At 49.1% G+C, this 18,218-nt stretch overlaps 4 protein-coding genes and 4 non-coding genes across 8 annotated transcripts; 2 read left to right on the forward strand and 6 right to left on the reverse strand.

Annotated features, from left to right (window-relative positions):
* Nucleotides 1-2: 2 nt before the first annotated feature.
* On the reverse strand, nt 3-107 carry ASPBRDRAFT_t93. The gene has a single exon. It is a non-coding gene; the product is annotated as a tRNA-Ser (tRNA).
* A 365-nt stretch (nt 108-472) lies between these two features.
* Nucleotides 473-577, reverse strand: ASPBRDRAFT_t92. The gene has a single exon. It is a non-coding gene; the product is annotated as a tRNA-Ser (tRNA).
* Nucleotides 578-912: 335 nt separating this feature from the next.
* ASPBRDRAFT_t91 lies at nt 913-1,017 on the reverse strand. The gene has a single exon. It is a non-coding gene; the product is annotated as a tRNA-Ser (tRNA).
* Nucleotides 1,018-1,352: 335 nt separating this feature from the next.
* Nucleotides 1,353-1,457, forward strand: ASPBRDRAFT_t67. The gene has a single exon. It is a non-coding gene; the product is annotated as a tRNA-Ser (tRNA).
* A 604-nt stretch (nt 1,458-2,061) lies between these two features.
* ASPBRDRAFT_39881 (putative ubiquitination network signaling protein) lies at nt 2,062-5,742 on the reverse strand. The gene has a single exon (XM_067624237.1). The coding sequence runs from the start codon at nt 5,242-5,244 to the stop codon at nt 2,122-2,124; it is 3,123 nt and encodes a 1,040-aa protein (XP_067481941.1). The 5' UTR covers nt 5,245-5,742; the 3' UTR covers nt 2,062-2,121.
* Nucleotides 5,743-8,875: 3,133 nt separating this feature from the next.
* Nucleotides 8,876-10,448, reverse strand: ASPBRDRAFT_39884 (thioesterase family protein). Its single transcript, XM_067624238.1, has 4 exons — nt 9,969-10,448; nt 9,877-9,885; nt 9,576-9,746; nt 8,876-9,514 (listed from the first exon to the last, which is right to left on the reverse strand). The coding sequence occupies exons 1-4, from the start codon at nt 10,326-10,328 to the stop codon at nt 9,158-9,160; spliced, it is 897 nt and encodes a 298-aa protein (XP_067481942.1). The 5' UTR covers nt 10,329-10,448; the 3' UTR covers nt 8,876-9,157.
* Nucleotides 10,449-11,159: 711 nt separating this feature from the next.
* On the forward strand, nt 11,160-11,675 carry ASPBRDRAFT_118751 (uncharacterized protein; the record flags this gene model as incomplete). Its single annotated transcript, XM_067617191.1, has 2 exons — nt 11,160-11,298; nt 11,620-11,675. Coding segments are annotated over 2 exons (195 nt in total), but the record flags the coding sequence as incomplete, so codon positions are not given.
* Nucleotides 11,676-11,890: 215 nt separating this feature from the next.
* On the reverse strand, nt 11,891-13,090 carry ASPBRDRAFT_120639 (class I SAM-dependent methyltransferase; the record flags this gene model as incomplete). The annotated part of the gene is made up of 1 exon (XM_067617368.1): nt 11,891-13,090. The coding sequence occupies one exon, from the start codon at nt 13,088-13,090 to the stop codon at nt 11,891-11,893; it is 1,200 nt and encodes a 399-aa protein (XP_067481944.1).
* Between the last annotated feature and the right edge of the window lie 5,128 nt (nt 13,091-18,218).

Here is an 18,218-nt window from a genome sequence, read left to right on the forward strand (position 1 = left end):
TGCGACACCTCTGGGACTCGAACCCAGGCGGGCGAACCCACAGGCTGAACAGCTAGTACAATGAGGTAGTAGCAGGCCTGCGCCTTAAACCACTCGGCCAAAGTGTCTGATTATTGGATTTGTCACTAAAGGGCTATATCACAGACCGCCTTGCCATCCCAGCCAGCACGAGGCGCTGACTTCACAACATTGATCCAAAGACAACTGACCCTCCTGAGAAGCAAGAACATAACACATTGAAAGTGATGAGTATATATACTATCTTGAGCCTTTGACCACCAAAAAGTCTATAATAGACATTGGCAAGTTTCAAGAGCAGGCAGAAGTTACTCGCCGCTACCCCCCAGAGCTAACTTACACAAATGGCACCTTTCAACCTCCCTTTTACATACAACAGGGGGAGAAAAACAACAGCACATACCATGCATATTACCTACCCAAGGCAGTGATGCATAAGGTAAAAAGAAATAACCGACACCTCTGGGACTCGAACCCAGGCGGGCGAACCCACAGGCTAATCAACTAGTACAGAAATGTAGTAGCAGGCCTGCGCCTTAAACCACTCGGCCAAAGTGTCTGATTGGTGGAATTTGTCCCTGAAAGGCTATATCAGCTACAGATTTCCCATTGCAGCCAGCATTAGGAGTTGACTTCACGACAACTGACCCTCCTGAAAAAGCAAGAACATAACACATTGAAAGCGGTGTATTATCTTGAGCCTTTAACTACCAAAAAGCCTACAATAGACACTAGCAATCCAAGAGCAGGCAGAAGTTACTCGTATACGAATGACACCTTCCAGCCTCCCTTCTAAATAGTTACTTCAGGGGGAAAAAAACAACAGCACATACCATGCATATTACCTACCCAAGGCAGGGACAACATGCATAAGAGAGAAAAGCAAAAAGTAACCGACACCTCTGGGACTCGAACCCAGGCGGGCGAACCCACAGGCTAAACAGCTAATACAATAAAGTAGTAGCAGGCCTGCGCCTTAAACCACTCGGCCAAAGTGTCTGATTGGTTGGTGGCGATGCCTCCTCTAATGAATCTGTATCCTTAAGGTTGAAAGTTTCTCGGGGGTGTTATAACAAGCAAGCATTAAAGTCAAGCCCACTTGACCAAGTTTTTATTATCCACTCTTCCCACGCGACGTGCGAGAGAGAGACATGGGAGATTTTCGAGACCTACTCCTGTTCTTCATTAACAGATAACCATCTGAAAAAACCAATCTTTTCCAACACTGGAAGGGAGCTTACACCATTTTCCAATTTCTGCTGATCGTTCGGAATGTAAAGTCGGCTTCCTCGTACAGCTCCAAATCACTTCAAGCCCCCCTCTTATCAGATCTGGACACTTTGGCCGAGTGGTTTAAGGCGCAGGCCTGCTACTACATTCCTGTACTAGTTGATTAGCCTGTGGGTTCGCCCGCCTGGGTTCGAGTCCCAGAGGTGTCGCGTATCTACTTTTTTTTTGCTTAGATATACTATGCCTACCTCTCTACCTTTTTCAGTCTGAAAGGAGCTGCTTTCTTATCTTGTGTCTGTTTGTCCCCATCAGTCAGTGACGGATATGGAGATGCACCTGTGGAACTACTTGTGAGTTGTTGTCTATTACCACTACTAGCATTCATATTCCCAATGTCACACCGGTCCGAATCAACGACTACTACAAACTGCACCAATCTATCAACTATGGGTGTTCGGGCCATATATATACGGAGCTATGGGTCGAATACTAGTCTACGTCATAACCCATGGCGCTCTTGGTTGAAGACCAACGAGGCAAGTCGTGTTATGGAATCTACAAAGCTAGTATCCTATAAGATGGACATCTACACTGGAACAACGACATGTGCAGAAACAGGCTTTTCGGCAAATTATGAATAGGCTCTACATATGACACAAGATTTCTTTGTTCACAGGCGATGGAATACCAGGACGAAGACGCACGGCGGTGGATTCGTCTGGGCCAAGGAACCCCGAAGCAGGTAAACCACCATGCAATCTTAAGCATCACGTCTGAAGATGAACACTACCAAGCAGTAACTGGAACCATAACGTAACCAGGAACAAGCCAGAGGAGCTCGTAGAGAACCACAGCCCTGTCCCTTCACCTCGCCTAGTTGCCCTTACCACCCGTCGAGCTGGGACTGCCACTTCCACTACCGCTTGCACCGCTACTTCCGCTTCCACTTCCGCTACCACGACTATCGGCCCGCCGGAACGGGGTGGAGATAGGTCTCATGATCGGGTTAGGAGTCACTCCCTCGGAGCCCGAATCCATCCGCTTCTCAATGACCGCATCGGAGAGATCAAGCTGGAAGGGACCCCGACGATTCGAGTCCAAGAAATCAGCACCGTAGAGACTGCTGTGCGCAGAGCGGTTGGAAAAAGACCGGTCACGGTAGGAAAAATCCGTATCGAAGTAGTTGCCGGTATTACCAAGCGGAGACGTCGGGAAGTGTTGCAAGTAAGAAGGTGGCTGTGTTGGACTAGTTGGATGAGATGAAGCGGCACCAACAGGGGACGAGGCATGCTGTAGCGGACTAGACTTCAGCGACGGGAAGCTAAGCCCCAGGAGAGATCGGGTGCTGGGTGCGGTTGTTGTCAATGCCCCCAGAGACAATCCGGGTGCCTCAGTCAGAGGGTTTGTACCAGGCAGATTCCCTTCCGGAGTAAGCGGAGCAGAATCCAAGAGCATCTGCTGTTGCTGCTGCTGGATGGCTTGCTCAATAGCAGCAGCTTGCTGCCACAGTTGATTGGTGCGCACTTGGTACTCCTGCACGGACTGGCTGATGCTCGCAAACTGCTCATGGAAATTGGCCTCCAACTTCGCCTGGTCCTGCTCCCGAGCGAATTGTTCCGCAGCGCGACGCTCCCGCTCATTCAAGCCCTGGGCGTTGGCAGAGACGATCCGCTCGTATTGCTCATTGACCCTGGTACGGCGGCCCTGAAGACGTTCCTTTCTCTGGATGGCCGAGTTCAGCTCCGACTCCAACGACGACACTTCACGAGCAACAGCGGCCCGAGCAGAAACGAGCTCCTCCTTAGCCAAATTGAGTTGTTCCAACTCCTGTTCGTACTTGGACTTCTGGTTCGACCATTCTTCGAGTTCTTCCTCGGGAATGTTCTCCAAATTGTCGAGTTGGCTCTCGAGAGCGGCTGTGATTTCCTCTGTTTGCTTAATGTTTCTCTCAAGCTGTAACGAGCGTTGCTTCTGTCGGTTTTCATCGGTGCCACTTTGCAGACGATGATTGTAGTTATCCAGTTCCTTCCTGATCTTGGATATGACGAGTTTGTGGTCGTTTTTGGCTTTCCTTAGCCGGGCGCGTTTCTCATTCAATTTGACCTCGGCGTTGACGATCGAATTCTTGAGCGTAGTGGTCGGTGACGACGGACGATAAGACGGTTGCGGAGGTGTTGGGATCGAAGAGACTGCTGGTGGCCAGTGTGAGCCAACTTTTTCGAACGAACCGAAGGCTAAACGAGGTATTCCCTTACCTTGTTCTGCGTCAGCTGCAGCAGGTGTCTTGACGCTCATGACACAGATTTCTTCATCGGTATCGCTTCGCACAAAGGAGCAAGTGTAGGCACAGTTAGGAGCAAGTCCCGAGACTTCGCCCCGCCAGTGTACCGTGTTTGACCCCTTTGGAGCGTCCTGCACCTTGGTGATCGTTGCCGTTGCCCACAATGCGCCGTTAACACAGACGTAGAAAGGTTCCGTTTCATCATTTCCCAGACGAGCAGTTTCACAGACTCCGGAAAGCGCGGGATCATCGACGGAGGTGAAGTCACCCGCGGCGAACTTGATAGTAGAGCTATCGACTTCGGTTATCCAAACAAGTCCATCATCCAACGAAATGCCCTGAAGATCCTCTTCTGTCATCATAAGCCCCCTGCCGGTTTTGTTGAGGGCCCTAGAATGCTCGTATTCCCTCATCACCGTCACCTTCGTGCTCGCGAGTGCAGCCCAGAACGGTTGACGGCTCCGGACCTGATTGGCTTGTCTTCTGCGTTTCTTTGCCGACATGAGTCTATCTCTGCCGTCCTTGTGAGTTGCTGGCGTAACGAGTTGACCATCGGCACCGATATAGGAAGAGACGCTAGCCCCGGACTCGAACGCAGAATCAATTTGTGTCTGCGACCCGGCAGAGGCTTCGGTATCAACACGCTTGCCGTTGCGAGGGGGAGCCGGTGACCGGTTTTTCGCCATCGATCGTCTTGCCATAGCGGTGCCTGCTTGAGCCAAGATGTGAACCGCGAGGAGGCTGCGAAGCCAACTTGGGGAGCTTTGCGGTTCCGTGCGACGGAACTCGGGTGGCATGAGATGCGAGTATTGCGATAAGAAATCAGGCGAGACGATTTTGGCGGAGAGCAGATGACCTATAACAAAATCCTGTATACCTTTACTGCGGATAAGATGTAATACGAGGACAATGCCAACGCAGAGAGCATTGACCCCTCCATTCTTTCCCGACCCTCCTCCACCTAGTGTGATGGCAACTTGAACGTGAGCTAGATCGAGCGCAAAGTTCTGCGCCCATGTCCACATGAAAAGGCCCCAAAAAAGTAAGCAGAAACCATCCATGGCAATCATTGTGCCAAGAGATGGCGTTCCAGCGGGACCCTGAAAGATATCAAAGTTGGAGGTCAAGGAGCCAGACGATGCACCACTAGGAGGCATGAAGGTCAGGGAAGCAAAGAGGAACTGAACCAGAGTGAGAACCATAGGCGGCAGCTGCAGAAGGAAGATCAGAATGGCGATCGTGTCGTACATCGGGCAGGACTTGAGGATAGTCGACGCGAGCTGGAGTGGATTGATCGAGCCCGACTTCTTGGAACCAGTTGCCGGCTTCTCCGTTCGCCGCGACGCCTGTCCGGCAAGTCCGCTATTCTGGGGCACGGCGCCATTCGTCTGGCCATAAGACATGTCCGCGTTACCCTTAGCATACCCGTTTAACAAGCCGCGCCCGTTGCCATCCGCCTTCGAGGTGTCCGCCGTGCCGTTGACCTTGCTTGCCGTGGTTGCCGATGAGGTGGTTAAGGCTGAATCGCTGGAAGAGCGAGATGCGGGCCAGTCGACTTGAGTGGAGGGACCAGAGTTCGGGGCAGAGGCGCCGTTGGTATTCCCATTCAGATTTCCATTGGACTTTTGCTTGTTCACTTTCTTTCCGGGACCGATGATACCATTCTCATGCCGATTGCTATGACTCTTCCTAGCCGTGGCCGATGAACGTGGCATGGACGAGGGAGCCTAACACCCAGGTCCGAGTCAGCTTGGCAGGGAGGAGCCAAGGACTTGGACCAGGCGAGAATTGAGGACGGAGACAGCGTCGGGGGGAAATAGAAGAGTTGGGGGGAGGGAGAGGGGAGAAGAAGGGGTGGTGAGTAGTGGGAAAGGAAAGGGAGGGGAGGTAGCACCCAGGAAGCGAACGGGAAAAGGAATGACAAGAGGGGGATAGAAAGTCGGTAGAGGTAAGGACTAGGTTGAGAAAAGGAAAGTCAGAATGAATCGGATTGGATATGGGGAAGGGTGAGTAAGAGAGGGTGGCGGGGGGGAGGTGGGAGGAAAGAGAAGGGAAAAATGAATGAGGTTTGGTAGACTTTTGGGTCTGGATAGACGAGGCGGGAAAAAGACGAAACGAAAGGTTGGAAACGGATCGTCGAGAGGGAATCCCGCTAAGGCAGCAAGGCGGCCACCTTCAGCCAATCCGGCTGTGTGTGCCTCAGGCAGCGTGTAAAATACCCTTGCCTGTCACAGTATCATACATACTCTGTCAGATACAGAAGGTTCTTTACTGACATTTATCATACGGTACATGACGTACCCTGCACTGCGCTGTCTTCCGGTTGGCTGGTTGGCTATCCAAATTCCCTTTCCCTCGACCGATTTTTGGGGCGATCTGGAGGTTGAGACCAGCCACGGAGATCGTGGATGCTCAAGAGACCAATTGGAGTTCTTGTTCTGGTGGAAGGTTGAGGTTGCTTGGATCTTCAAACAACCGTGTCCACAAAACAGGAATATTACGGGCAACAATTGACACCTGGCTCTTCAGCCACATCATTCAAAAGTAAGCTTGCTTCCTGACACCGGCACCGGCTCGAGGCATCGATATGGGGGCCAGATATCAGCCACTAAATGCTTTGAACAATCATTTCTTTCTCTGATGGCTTCACACAGCCTACTGGATCTAAGCCTCTTGTCAACACAAAATATGACTGATGCGAGTTTATGTGTAAAAAGTCCATTTCCTTGACATGCTCATAAGCATCGAAAGCAAATCTTCACTTGACCTTCCCTACACACCAATAGATAAAACTTTAACATATCTGCACATTAGGCTAGCTGTAACACCCCGTCACCTAGCAACAGCCCGGTCACCTGCAATACAGTTATTAAGCCTCTCGGTCTAAAGCATCTATGGACTGATGGTTGCTGAACGCCGGCCTCGTAAGCCGGGGGTGGACTACGTGTTCATTTTGGCCTTACCCTCCAATGCAAGCTATCATTCATAGGCTCGCAGAAATCAGCGCCAGTTAATGTCCGCTTACCCCTCCTTCTCACGCAGTCACCCTACATATCACGTCTTACCCGCTATCCACTGACAAGACCCGGGGTCGTGCTTTATCGGGTAATCCAGGACTCTAGGGCCCAAACTAGACAAGACGATCTGGCGATCCCATCCTTCACGGGATAGCTTCTTGTTGTTCGCGTGGGCGATTCCCTGGATAGTGCTGCTGAAATTCATCATGGTCAACACCATCACCAACTCATTGGCAGCTACTAGGTTGTAGATAGTCATATGTGCTGTCCATATTGCATATGCCCAGTTGGTTATCTTTCGACCAGCTGAATTGCGTAGGATTCAAAGTGGGCATATCAAGAGGCCCATATGTCTTCTGGCTCGTAACTTGCAAGTCAAGATAAGCATATCCTGCCCAGCTGTCTAGTCATATGGGGTGGCCGTTGGACTTGTCAGTTGACACTTGCGTGGGAGGTTGTACAGCCGATAGATAGATAGATGATGCTCGTAATGCTTATACCTGCCAAGTCCGAAACAGCACCATGTAAGGAGATCATTGTCATGCCATTGGTTTCCTGCTCGAAGGAGATTAAAAGAACCAGAATTACAATCCACGAGACCTGAAGAAAAAAGCAAGCTGACACCGACAATCTGGGGGATTGCCCATCGCTTTCGGAGTAGTGTCAAAGACTGACGACGACGACATCTTGTGGTGACTGCAGCAGGTGTGAGATTAGATAAGCCTCAATACATAACTAACTAGCTGTTGCCCAGCTATATATAGGAAATACTGTATGATACCAAACAGCGGTATTTCACCGAAACATCTCCACATTAGCAAAACGATCCATTTCTTACCTACTCCGCCCCGTAGGAACGTTTAATGCTCTGAAATGCCACTGCGCAGGCAATTTGCCTAGAATGACAAACTAATTGGAATGTTCGCCATACGCCGGTTATCGGGCTGGATGCAGCTTGATAGGCAAGTATCCTAATTTGAATGCCGTTTTCACGGACAGAGATCGACTAGCCTTGGAATCGGATGGATGATCGACCGTTTCTACCCTAAAGTGGACAGACGCGTTGACTAAATTGAAGGGTTTGCCGGTCGAGCCCCGCAAGCCTTGTCAGATGATTACCAGGGATATCCCGTCCATTTGTCGTGTCGTTGTTGTTGTAACACAGGGTATTGGACCCTTGATGCTAGTAGTATTACAGAGTGAGACGAGATGTAGATACCCTGCTGTCTTTCGTAGATGAATGTTTTTGCCTGTGGTGAGCCTCATAGCCGAGCACTGGCGTCAAAGCTTGCGAAACCAAGCAATTAACTGGGCACTGGAACTGATACCGATCCGGGAAAGCTTCCGATCAGCGACACTAGGCGGGAGGGTCTAGAAGAGACTCTGTGGCGCAAATGGAGCGGGTCAAGCCGTGACGAACCAACAAATTGCAACCGGATTCCACGGCAACCATGAGCCTGTGTCATTGCACCAACTGTGTGTTGGACTTCTCGAGATGGCTGGAGTAGTTATTCATCTATTCGTATGTTGTAGCCTGAGAAATTAGAGCTGCCAAGCATTGTGCCTGCGTACCATTTCCAAAATAAAGAGAGCTAGGCCAAGCATCACATGGCAGTTGTGGACCTGAGCTTCGGCCTCAAGTGGTAGATAGTTATTAGCTGCCGACAACCGAGCCGAGTCAACCGAGCTCTTTAATCGACATACCGATTCTTCGAACACTACGCCTTCACTGGAAACCTCTAATGGAAGGATCCGTAGACGGATATAAAAGCTTCCCTGCAGTCAATGTAAGTTACGCTGGCGCTGCTCCCTATAACTTGATGGAGAGAGATATCAGAGATCCAATGCGTGGTCTGAAGAGATCTATCGGTATATAGCTTCTCCAGGCAAGAGTACAGCATCACCAGCAAATTGGCGTCAGCGGAATTGCTTTATATGTCGCAAGAAAGTCGTATGCTAACCCAAATCTTGCAAAGGCCATGAGAAACATAGGCTTTTCAAGACTTATTCTGCGGGCTTGGTCACTCGTGCTCCGCAATCGGTGGGAAGATTAAAAAATATTTGGTTATCGGAGAGAGACAGTGGGTATACCGACTTCTGCATGACCCGATTTTCTTTGCTTTCTTTTTTTCATTTTGGTGTATGTTTGGATCTGAGTCGTTGTAGATTCCACGGACAGGTAATGGCCATCGTTGATCTGACGTTGTTTCGGTGAAGTGAACGAGAGACAAATTCGCCATTCTATAAAGTGTAGGATGAGGCGGGAGGTAAAAAGATCTCAGTCATGTCAGGTCAACGATCTAAGAGTGAAGATGCACAAAGAGCGTTGTTCAGTATGTGGTAATGAAGCCCATCATCAACCTTTTTCTCATTCAGAATGCTTGAAGTGATCGATTACAGCTAGTATCAATACGCATACTGTATGCCATGTAGATCAGGTAAGATACTAGTAAGCACACATACGTTACACCCGATGCTTACAGTACGCGCTTGGTAGCAGGATCTATGCCAGTGCCCTACGCTCGATCCTCTTCATTTATTATGTACATTGTCGATCTCAGATCTGTCGGTCTGCAAAGTTGCCCGAAAGCGGGAAAACCAGCCTGCTCCATCACTGCTTCGCAGATCCGGTATCCTCGACCGCATCTTCCCGGTCCCAGCTTTCTGTTTCCAATGTGCGGACCCTCGTTTCTATATCAAGGATGCGCTCCTGCCAGTATCTCTTGGCTTGCTCTTGGAGATCCCAGGTGGATTTGAATTGTTCCATGACAAACGGCGGAAGCTCCGCCTTCTTTATTGCCTTGTAGTCATAGATGACCAGGTCCTCGGAAACGCGGGCAGCGGGCCGTTGGCGAGCCTCGGAGACTATCATCGCATGGAGATAGAACCCATGACGAGGCGCATCAGGAGATGTCGGATCGTGAACCAGTTTATGATAAACCGTAACTTTATCGGGGTATGTCATGGGCTGTAAAAGAGAGACGAGGTGTTAGCGACCCGCCCTATATCTCGACTGAGAATGATCGTACAAATTTGTAGTCAATCGTGATACTTCGAAGAATGAGTCCGATGCCTTTCGAGCTGACAAGATTCATCCACTCTGTCTTATGGGCCGGGTCTATATGCATGGCAAAGTTGCGGGTATAGTACACGCGCGCCGTCTCTGCATATCGGGGGTATGTGACGTTGTTCACATGTCCTAGTCAGACGCTCATGAATGTTAGACCCCTTGCCGCAATTCAACGGCCTGATGCTGTTTAGAAAGAAATATACATACCCTAGACCCTGAGTTAGTCGACATCACTAGTTACTTGAGTGTTCCTGGCTTACCATGCTGTCCTGTTCGATGCAAGCGCCTACATTAGCAAATATGCATCATGCTATATGTAAGCTGCCATGCACCAAGTGGCTTTATATCATACCATCTCTCCCCACGCGACGCTTTGCTGGAATAGCCCCCTCCGTGTCTCATCTGTCAGGTAGCCTTCGCTACCAGCTATCAATTCACGCCAGTCCCTTGCGATTTGACGTAAGATCTCCCCAGCTTCTTGAATCTGTGGCGGCTTCAAGCCAAACATCATACATCTACCGATCCTTCGTTTGGTCATAGTCAACCATCGTGGATCAATGGTGTGAGGCTTCTTTGGTGTTGTTCCGGGTGTGGAAACAGGGGCATTTCGGGATGCGGTCGAGACGGAGAAGAGTCGGGTGGTAAGTGGTGAACATTGAGCGGCAATCCCAGCAACTGGTCGCCTTCCAAGTCGTTGAAGCGGCATCATCATTCTAGGAAATAGGTGAAGATAGTGATTGTTGATCGTCAGGGAACAGTTGTTGCCAGCCGAGGAGCTGCTTGCTCACTTCGGCTAGTTGTCCGGGCGGTTGGAGCTTCGGCTAGCCCCGCGCATTCTCTCTCTCTCCGCACGCTGACATGGCAGTGCTTGAAGAAACATCATTCAGTAATTTATGCATCTTCCTAGTACACGACATAGTTCATCTGGCAGTGAAACCGGATTTGATAGTACTATGTCATACTAGACCCTGCGCAAACCTAACATCGCCTCATAATAGGGGTCTTTGTCCGAATACCAACTGAGACCCTCGGAGATATATATCGACCCATTGGATACTAGTACAATCATCTAGTGACAAAGCCTTCTAAAGCTCCTTAGACTTCAAGCTCTCATGAAAATGATATAGAGAAAGTTCTATATTTAGTTTTGGCATAACAAAGCCCCAGCCTATACACAAGCTCGTATAGTAGGTGCTTACCTTAACGGTTAACCCTCCGAGGCAACAAGTAAGGATTCCGCCCGTGCGACGTCACCGGTAGTTGTGTTCCGGCTAACTTCCTCAAGCTGCCAGAGCACAAACAACTGAACTTCTTCCTCTTCCACTTTCCCACCTCGTTCGGGGAGTCTTGGTCCCATCCATTCAATGACTGGCAACACCATCCAACATGACAACTCCAGAACTTCGCGCGCAGGTGATACATATATACAAGGGTATGTGCATCACTCCGGCTTGACGCACCCTCTCCTCCAGTCATTTCTTCTCAGTGTCAAGTGTCTCGCAGCCAACCAGCTGACTTCACTCCATCTGTAGAGCTGCTCTTCCTTGGTCGCAACTATCCACTAGGCTACGAATATTATCGTAACAGGTTACATAAAGCGTTTTCCAGCCAGGCGCATCTGGATAATGAGGAACAGATCCGGAAAGGTATCGCTAGAGCGGAGTTTGTTAAGAAGGGTATGTGTGACGGTTCTTTCCATTGTTTGCTAGGAATCCGGATCGATCTGATTATTTTGGCTGCAATCTATAGAAATCGAAGCATTGTGAGTTCTCTTGAGCCTTCTTTCCCTTATGAACCGGATCACGTCGGCACCAGACTGCCTGCAACGCCTTATCTACGCATGGTGAAGCATGTCAAAGTCCAAGGTTTAGGCCTGTAAGGCTTGATACTGTTTCATCTATATTAACCTATGCCTAACAACCATGTGCTTCTGAATACTCATCGTCTCATAACTATCGAGATAATTCATGCTCGACAACTTCAGCGCCAATACTGACTGAAAGCGCCCAGGTACTATCTGAAGCGATATCGCACCTTGAAACAGCGCTATGAAAATTAAATGATCCCGGCCGTTCAATATACCATGAAGCCTCTATAGTTCTCAGGAGTATTACACCAAGGAATATATATATGTCAAAACTGAAAGGAGAAAAGTGGGGTATCACCAATATGAGAGAGCAATGATCACGACGTTTTCCGTGTCTTTTTTTTGTCTTTCCCGCGTTCGCCAGATCACCGGCAATTGAGCATGTATCCTCTTCGCCGAAAGACCGTTTATTTCTTTCGTCCCCACCAAGCACTTACTTCCAAGCACTCTCCATTCGCGAGGCTTCCTTTCTGGAACAGGTCGGCAATCATGGCAGCCCACCACCTGTCCCATTCATGTCTGGTCTTACCGCTAGCTTCCATGAGAATATGCTCCATACCCTCAATCATCTGAACTACGGTCACAAGGGCCGTGCGCCGAATAGACAATTGATCTGCGGTCAACTGTCTGCGTGACGCACCGACCGGATCCTTCCCATGACCTTCACGTTCCCACCGTAGTTCGCCTAGCGGGATAGCGATGCGGCGACTATCGACGTTCTCTAATACGTCGACCTCTGAGTTAAAGGACAAACCAATTGTCGCGCATGGCAACGCTGTCAATTTGCGTCGGTCAAAGGCCTTTTCAACCCAGGAGTTATAGTCCTGGAGAAACTTGTTTTGAACTCGTGTGAATGGAGTTGCGGAGGAAAAGGTGTAAGTCGCGGTCGCATCGGCCGTCTCCTGTTCCCTCGACGCTAATTTGCGAGCGGGTGCCGGATTGGGAAGCAAGGATCGAAATACCCAGTCGGAGTCCCAAATTTCCAAAATCCCGCCGGATTTGAGCACCCTCAGTGGCTCACTTAATCCGGACGCTTGCAGCGCCGGGCTAGATGGACACATTCCTGCGTCCTTAATGAAGACAAAGTCAAAATAATCGTCGGGGAAAGGCAGGCGGGGCTTTCGAAGGTCGTGCCTCCGATATTGCCAATGGACACCTTTTTTGCGCAGATCAGGGGCGACGGAGACGATGTCAATGCCGTGGAAAGATACGTTACGGTGGCCGCGACGCGCGAAATATTCATGGCTCATACTGGACCAGAGGCCTGAACCACATGCGATTTCCAGAACCCGCTTTGGGGGTCGGTCGGTGAGGTGAGGGTTGCAGAACGGACCCCCGAACACGCGCATGAGCATGAGCGAGCGCAGGGTCTGACGATGAATCTCCTGAAGATCGCAAGGGAGAGGGTAGTTATTTTCGGGGTCTCTAAGATATGTGCGATCGCCCTGGCGAATCAGGGGAAAGTTGGAGTAGTCATTGAGAGAGGTTAGGGAAGAGGTAGATGTCGCAGCGAGGGTTGGACCGGCCGAGCTGGTAGTCGAATGGAGATCGGAGCCTGAAGTTGCGGCAGGCGCAAAAGTCGCAGGCCCGTTTGACATCATATCCATTTTGGCAGCGAAGATTGGGTTGTCATCGATCTAGAACCGCTAGCAACAACAATGATTTGCATGCTTGCATACGACGATGGCGACTCAGATCGATCACGGACGGGGGCGAGACGCGATTATTATGGACATGGTAATGTAATCTCGAAAGGGAAAGCGTAGTAGGAGGCGAAGTGAAACAAGCGCTAGTTGGAGGGGGCGGGGAGGAGAGAAGCGAAAGTGAGGCAGTCCGGATACAGTTACAGGCGGCCTCGACCCATGGGAAGCGAGAACAGGGAGGAGAAGAAGTAGAAGAAGAAGAAGAGGGAAGAGGAAGAGGAAGAATAATGAATGAGTGAGGAGAGAGGGAGAGGACGATGGAGGGGGGGCAAAAACCACATCGTGACCGAAAACGAAATCGCCCCGGCTCGATTAAATGAACCCCCCTTAGGGCCACTCCACTATGACTGCGACTGCCTTTGGACTCTGGCGGGATTCCGGACCCCGAACTGAATTATTTCACAGCTTGCGTTTTAGGTAGTTCTGCTCCGTGGATACACAACTTTAATCAGTCCAACTCTTCTTTACTCTTTCTAGTTTTTAAAATTTTTTCACTACTAGAACGTTGAATCCTGATACCAATGTATCTGCCGAGCGACTCCGGACGATGGAAGCTGAAATGCCGCCCGCTTGGTGGTGGCGGAAAAGCTCCCATACTACTCCGTACTTAACTCTTCCTCAAACCGAACACAAATACTAACCAACCGCCTGCATACGCCCTGCTGATCTGATACCAATGACTGCTGTTTTCTCCTGCAGCTGCATCCAAGATCAACAGCCTAAGCTACGGGTTATTGGCTCGATGATTTGCGTTCACTGCTCCGCCCGGTGCCATCTGATCTCTCTTATGCAGAATCAGAATCTGTACATTCGAAGAGGCTACCGATCGAGTGTGAGCTGAATCCGTATTCCAGATCCGTTCGAGTGGTCTCGGCTATCTGCGAACCGCCCAAAACTGGGCCCCTTGTCTGGAATTGAATACGTTCAATGGTCCAAGAAAGATTCAAGGTTGCAGCAAAGAAAATGCCATCCGTGGTTCTTGTTGCACACCAAAAATCTGGCCGGCTGAGCTGCTAACAAAAAACAAGACTGATAACGATAACCGGAGTAGTAATGATGAAACTGGGCACGTCCACTGGCGAGTACCCTGCTTCATCCCTTACCCAAGTTCACGGGTCGCCCACTCAAGTTCTGACGCCCGAATCCACAGGCCAGCCCACATAGAGCCCTGCCCGGACATGCCGACAACCCACGGAACTGGAAGAACCGCGGCAGATGCTGCTGAGCTTCCTGGAGATGGGGCAATCTCAAGTCTCCTGATGACACAAGGCAGAGAAATTGCCTTTCTGACGGAATCCGTCCGTTAGACTAAGGGGCGGAGAAGGAAGCAGTTGTTGATCAAGGAAAGTCAAAACAGATAGTTATTAACATATTGATTTATTAAACCAAAGGAATTGTCTCCTTTATTTTATTTATTTCTTTTCTTTTCTCTTCTTTTTTTTTTTCCCGCCTCAGAGACGGAAAGAAAGATTCTTGGACCCGTCTAGCCTAGTCTCCAGGCTTTCTTCCTTAGGCTATCTACCGACTGACTCCTTGACATCATGATTGTTTTGGTGCTAGCGACTTAATAATTCTAACAATTTTGACTAACTTACAGAGTACAAATTTGGGTAGCCGAGTGGATCTGAAGAATCCTCCTACTAGCAGTGATTTGTAGTAACGATGGCGCTGCCGACGCGACCACTCAGTCGTTGAATTTCCATCCAGACCAACCCAATCTACTCTAATCCGATGGATCTCGGAGGAAGAGTAACAAATGGGGTGAAGTTACATAAGTAATAGATTCGTTAACGAAGGCCAGATTCTGTTCCATCAAACCAAGATAATCCCCCCTGACCAAGCATGTATTTGTTGGCTTTTCCTCTTTTTCCGAGAATCACCACCAGAAGAGCAGAGACAGATAACTAATACTCACTATTTACTACTCCTAGCCTCTTACACTACTGCTTACAATGGAGAATAAACAATAATCCAATTGTTGGTTGGATTCTGGCCGTCGCAACGCTCCGCCGCCCAGGATGATTATGCATGCCGGGGCCACTTTCGGCCTAAGAAAGACACGTGCTGGCACGGGTCACTTGTTGCCCTGTCAGAGATTTGCTCTCTAACTAATACCATCCATCCCACTTATGGAGTACAAATTACTGGACTAGTTAGGAATTCTTCCCGAGCACAGGTCTGTCTGGGCTTTTTTTCGGTGGTCCTTCTGGTGGTTTTCTTTCTAGGCGCTAGTTACTCCGTAGATACTCTCTCAGTCTCCGTCCCTTCGCCCCCCCTTTTTCTTTCCCCTTTTGTCGATGACTGGTAGTTACGGCTTTCTATCCGTGTGGTTGTGATGCTGTCAGCTTATGGATCGTCATATCTGCAACTATCTGGGTGTCAGATTCTGTAACATCGGTTTATATCCCTCCAGTCGGAGGTTTCTGATGGTGAGCTAGCTGTTTTGGAATGTTGTTGACAGGGTCTGAAACTATCTACAACTGTCAGCAATCATAGTAATGATGATGTGACGATATGCTTGAAAGGTATCCCCTGCTGCCTTGTAATCATGCTTCAGTATCCGTCAATAGTACTCCGTACTACCGCCGGGGGAATTCACAATGTGTAACTGGTAGTTTCAACCTAGAGCATGCTGTTTCACACACTGCAGTCATACTTCGTGAGCATATAACTATCCGATAAGTTAGTAGTTATGTTAGAACCACCCAACTTACCCTAACTTAGTAGTCCCTCCGTAAGAAAAGCAATTCTACTAGCTAACTATGCCATCCAGGTGACTATTGACTTAACTATTTATCACTTTTCTACATCCTAAATCCCTCACATGATCCCATGACCAAATCTTGCTTATCTTGGACGACGATCTGATCTTAGCTAGCATAGCAGCGCAAATAGATAGACTTGAACACAATTATACAATTAGTAAGATAGGCTAGACAAGACTACTAATTATGTATATTAAATCAATGCCATGCCCTCTATTAATATTAGTTATTTATCGTGATCCACCAAGCTAATGTTGATCGCAAACCAAGCAGCTTTGCTTTTAGCAACAACAGATAGAAGTGTTGAGTTTAGTGCTCGGCATACAAAGACTAATTAAGCAATGCTGAATTGATCAATCAATCATTCAAAATCCTAACTACTAACTACTGATTTTGCTCCGGCTTGAGCGCTTACTACTCGTGGTGAGTGAGTACGGGTGATCGATCTGCTCTGAACATACTATGCATTTCATAATCTTACGAGGGTATGGATGCCATAGGCATTTTTCTCGGAGAATGAGTCCGGCGTGCAGGAATGTGGCAGGGTTGTGTGTGTGGCATGTTTCGATGCATTCCTGCGCCTGGGGCCCCCGGCAAGGGGAGGGTTTGTTTGCGACGGTTAGACACTGCTTGTCGTTGTTTTGACAGATAGGCCTGCATAACGGTGGACTCTGATAGTAGATGGATGAATGCGGTATAGATATTTCCTTTACAAGTCGTGTCTCAGGTGGATCTACATCATTGACCAAGAAAGGGGGTTGCTTTGCTGTAGCCTTCATGGCTGGCTAATATAGATAATAGTACGTGAAATGTACAAGTGGCCATTTGTGTCTGGCTTAATTAACTTCAAGTGTCAATATGTGCCCGGTTGTGTAGATGAGTGCTCACTGGGAAAAAGCAGGCAAATTTCAAATTTCTTTATGTAGTACAAGGTTTGATGTGCAGTTTAGATTTATGTCCTGGTTACTGAAACACTGCTTGGCCGGGGCTATACGAGGGTCATTACCCACCGAATTACCTTGATTATCCAACAACCTCGTATTTTCTTCACGTGAGATACATACATTTGGCATCATTTTGGGTTCGCAAGGGGATGGGTTCTCGTCTACCAGGGGTTCTGTTCTACAAAGAAGTGAAAAGAACGCCATAGACAGTTCTGGAAACATGGGCCCCTTTTGCGCTCAACCAACGGTTAGCTGAAATGTGTCCATACTTACTTAGTTGGTACCTTGCTCAATTAGTGCCAAATGGTCAGTGACCGAAAGCAATAAAGGGGTGTATATAGCATAATAGTAACATATAGCCCTCCTAAATAATAGGTGTCGGAATCAACCGAGCGAGTGAGCCACTGTGGTGTCAGTGCAATAGATGTGGTCTTGATATGGGCTCCGTCATAGGGTCACGGGAGTTGTGTTGGCACAGGCGATATGGCCAAGTTAATATAGATAAGATAATGAGCCAAGTCTCTGGCCAGTGGAAGCTATCCTAGTACTATGGAATGGCAGGGACAATCGTGGTTTTGAAGATCAAAAGCAGATGCTGTCTCAGATGCGTGATTCTTCATGCAAAAGGCAAGATGTAGCATATCTTCAATACTTCTGAATGCGTGTGGGCTGTCATTGCAGAGGGACCTCCTTACTTGTGCAGTGACCCCCGCGGATCGCCTAGTCCCCTCAATAATTGGGAATATGGGGCAGTGAAGGACCGGTGCTGAGATCTTGTCCGGTTGCCGTTCGCCTGGGGGAGGTAAATAGGGTAGCGATGCTCACTTTATGAGTAAAGATAGATATGTTGAAGAGACTTCACCTCTGTTAACCTCGAAAGCATTCTCTGGTCGCTGGAAGTTATTCTTGTAAGGAAGAGTCCCAAATCTAGGTAGAGGTGCTTGTCCAGGCTGGTCTTGGCTTTGCCATTGGCGGCGAATCACGCCCGCCGGATGTGACATCACGTGACACCGGCGACCTCCCGCCTTCGATGCAAACCACTTCGCAGCGTCAAGGCGACTGTGTCTCATCCCAACAAGCTGCCGGCGCCTTTGCTACGTCTTCAGACCTGAATTTCAAGTGCGCATTGTCCACTCTCCTCCAGCGGGCTTGCCTTTGAGAGTTCAACCTGACCTTGATCCCAGGATTCTCAACAGACTTTCGTCGTCCGTCCTCTTGTGTCTCGGTCGCCCGACACCCGCCGTATCGTTCGACTCTCGATCGCTCTCCCGATCTCGACCTCACCAGGACTGCATCTGTGTACAATCAGCATTGGCGGAATAG

This window comes from Aspergillus brasiliensis (genome assembly GCF_001889945.1).
Source record: "Aspergillus brasiliensis CBS 101740 unplaced genomic scaffold ASPBRscaffold_3, whole genome shotgun sequence".
In the NCBI taxonomy this organism is placed as follows: Eukaryota; Fungi; Ascomycota; class Eurotiomycetes; order Eurotiales; family Aspergillaceae; genus Aspergillus; species Aspergillus brasiliensis.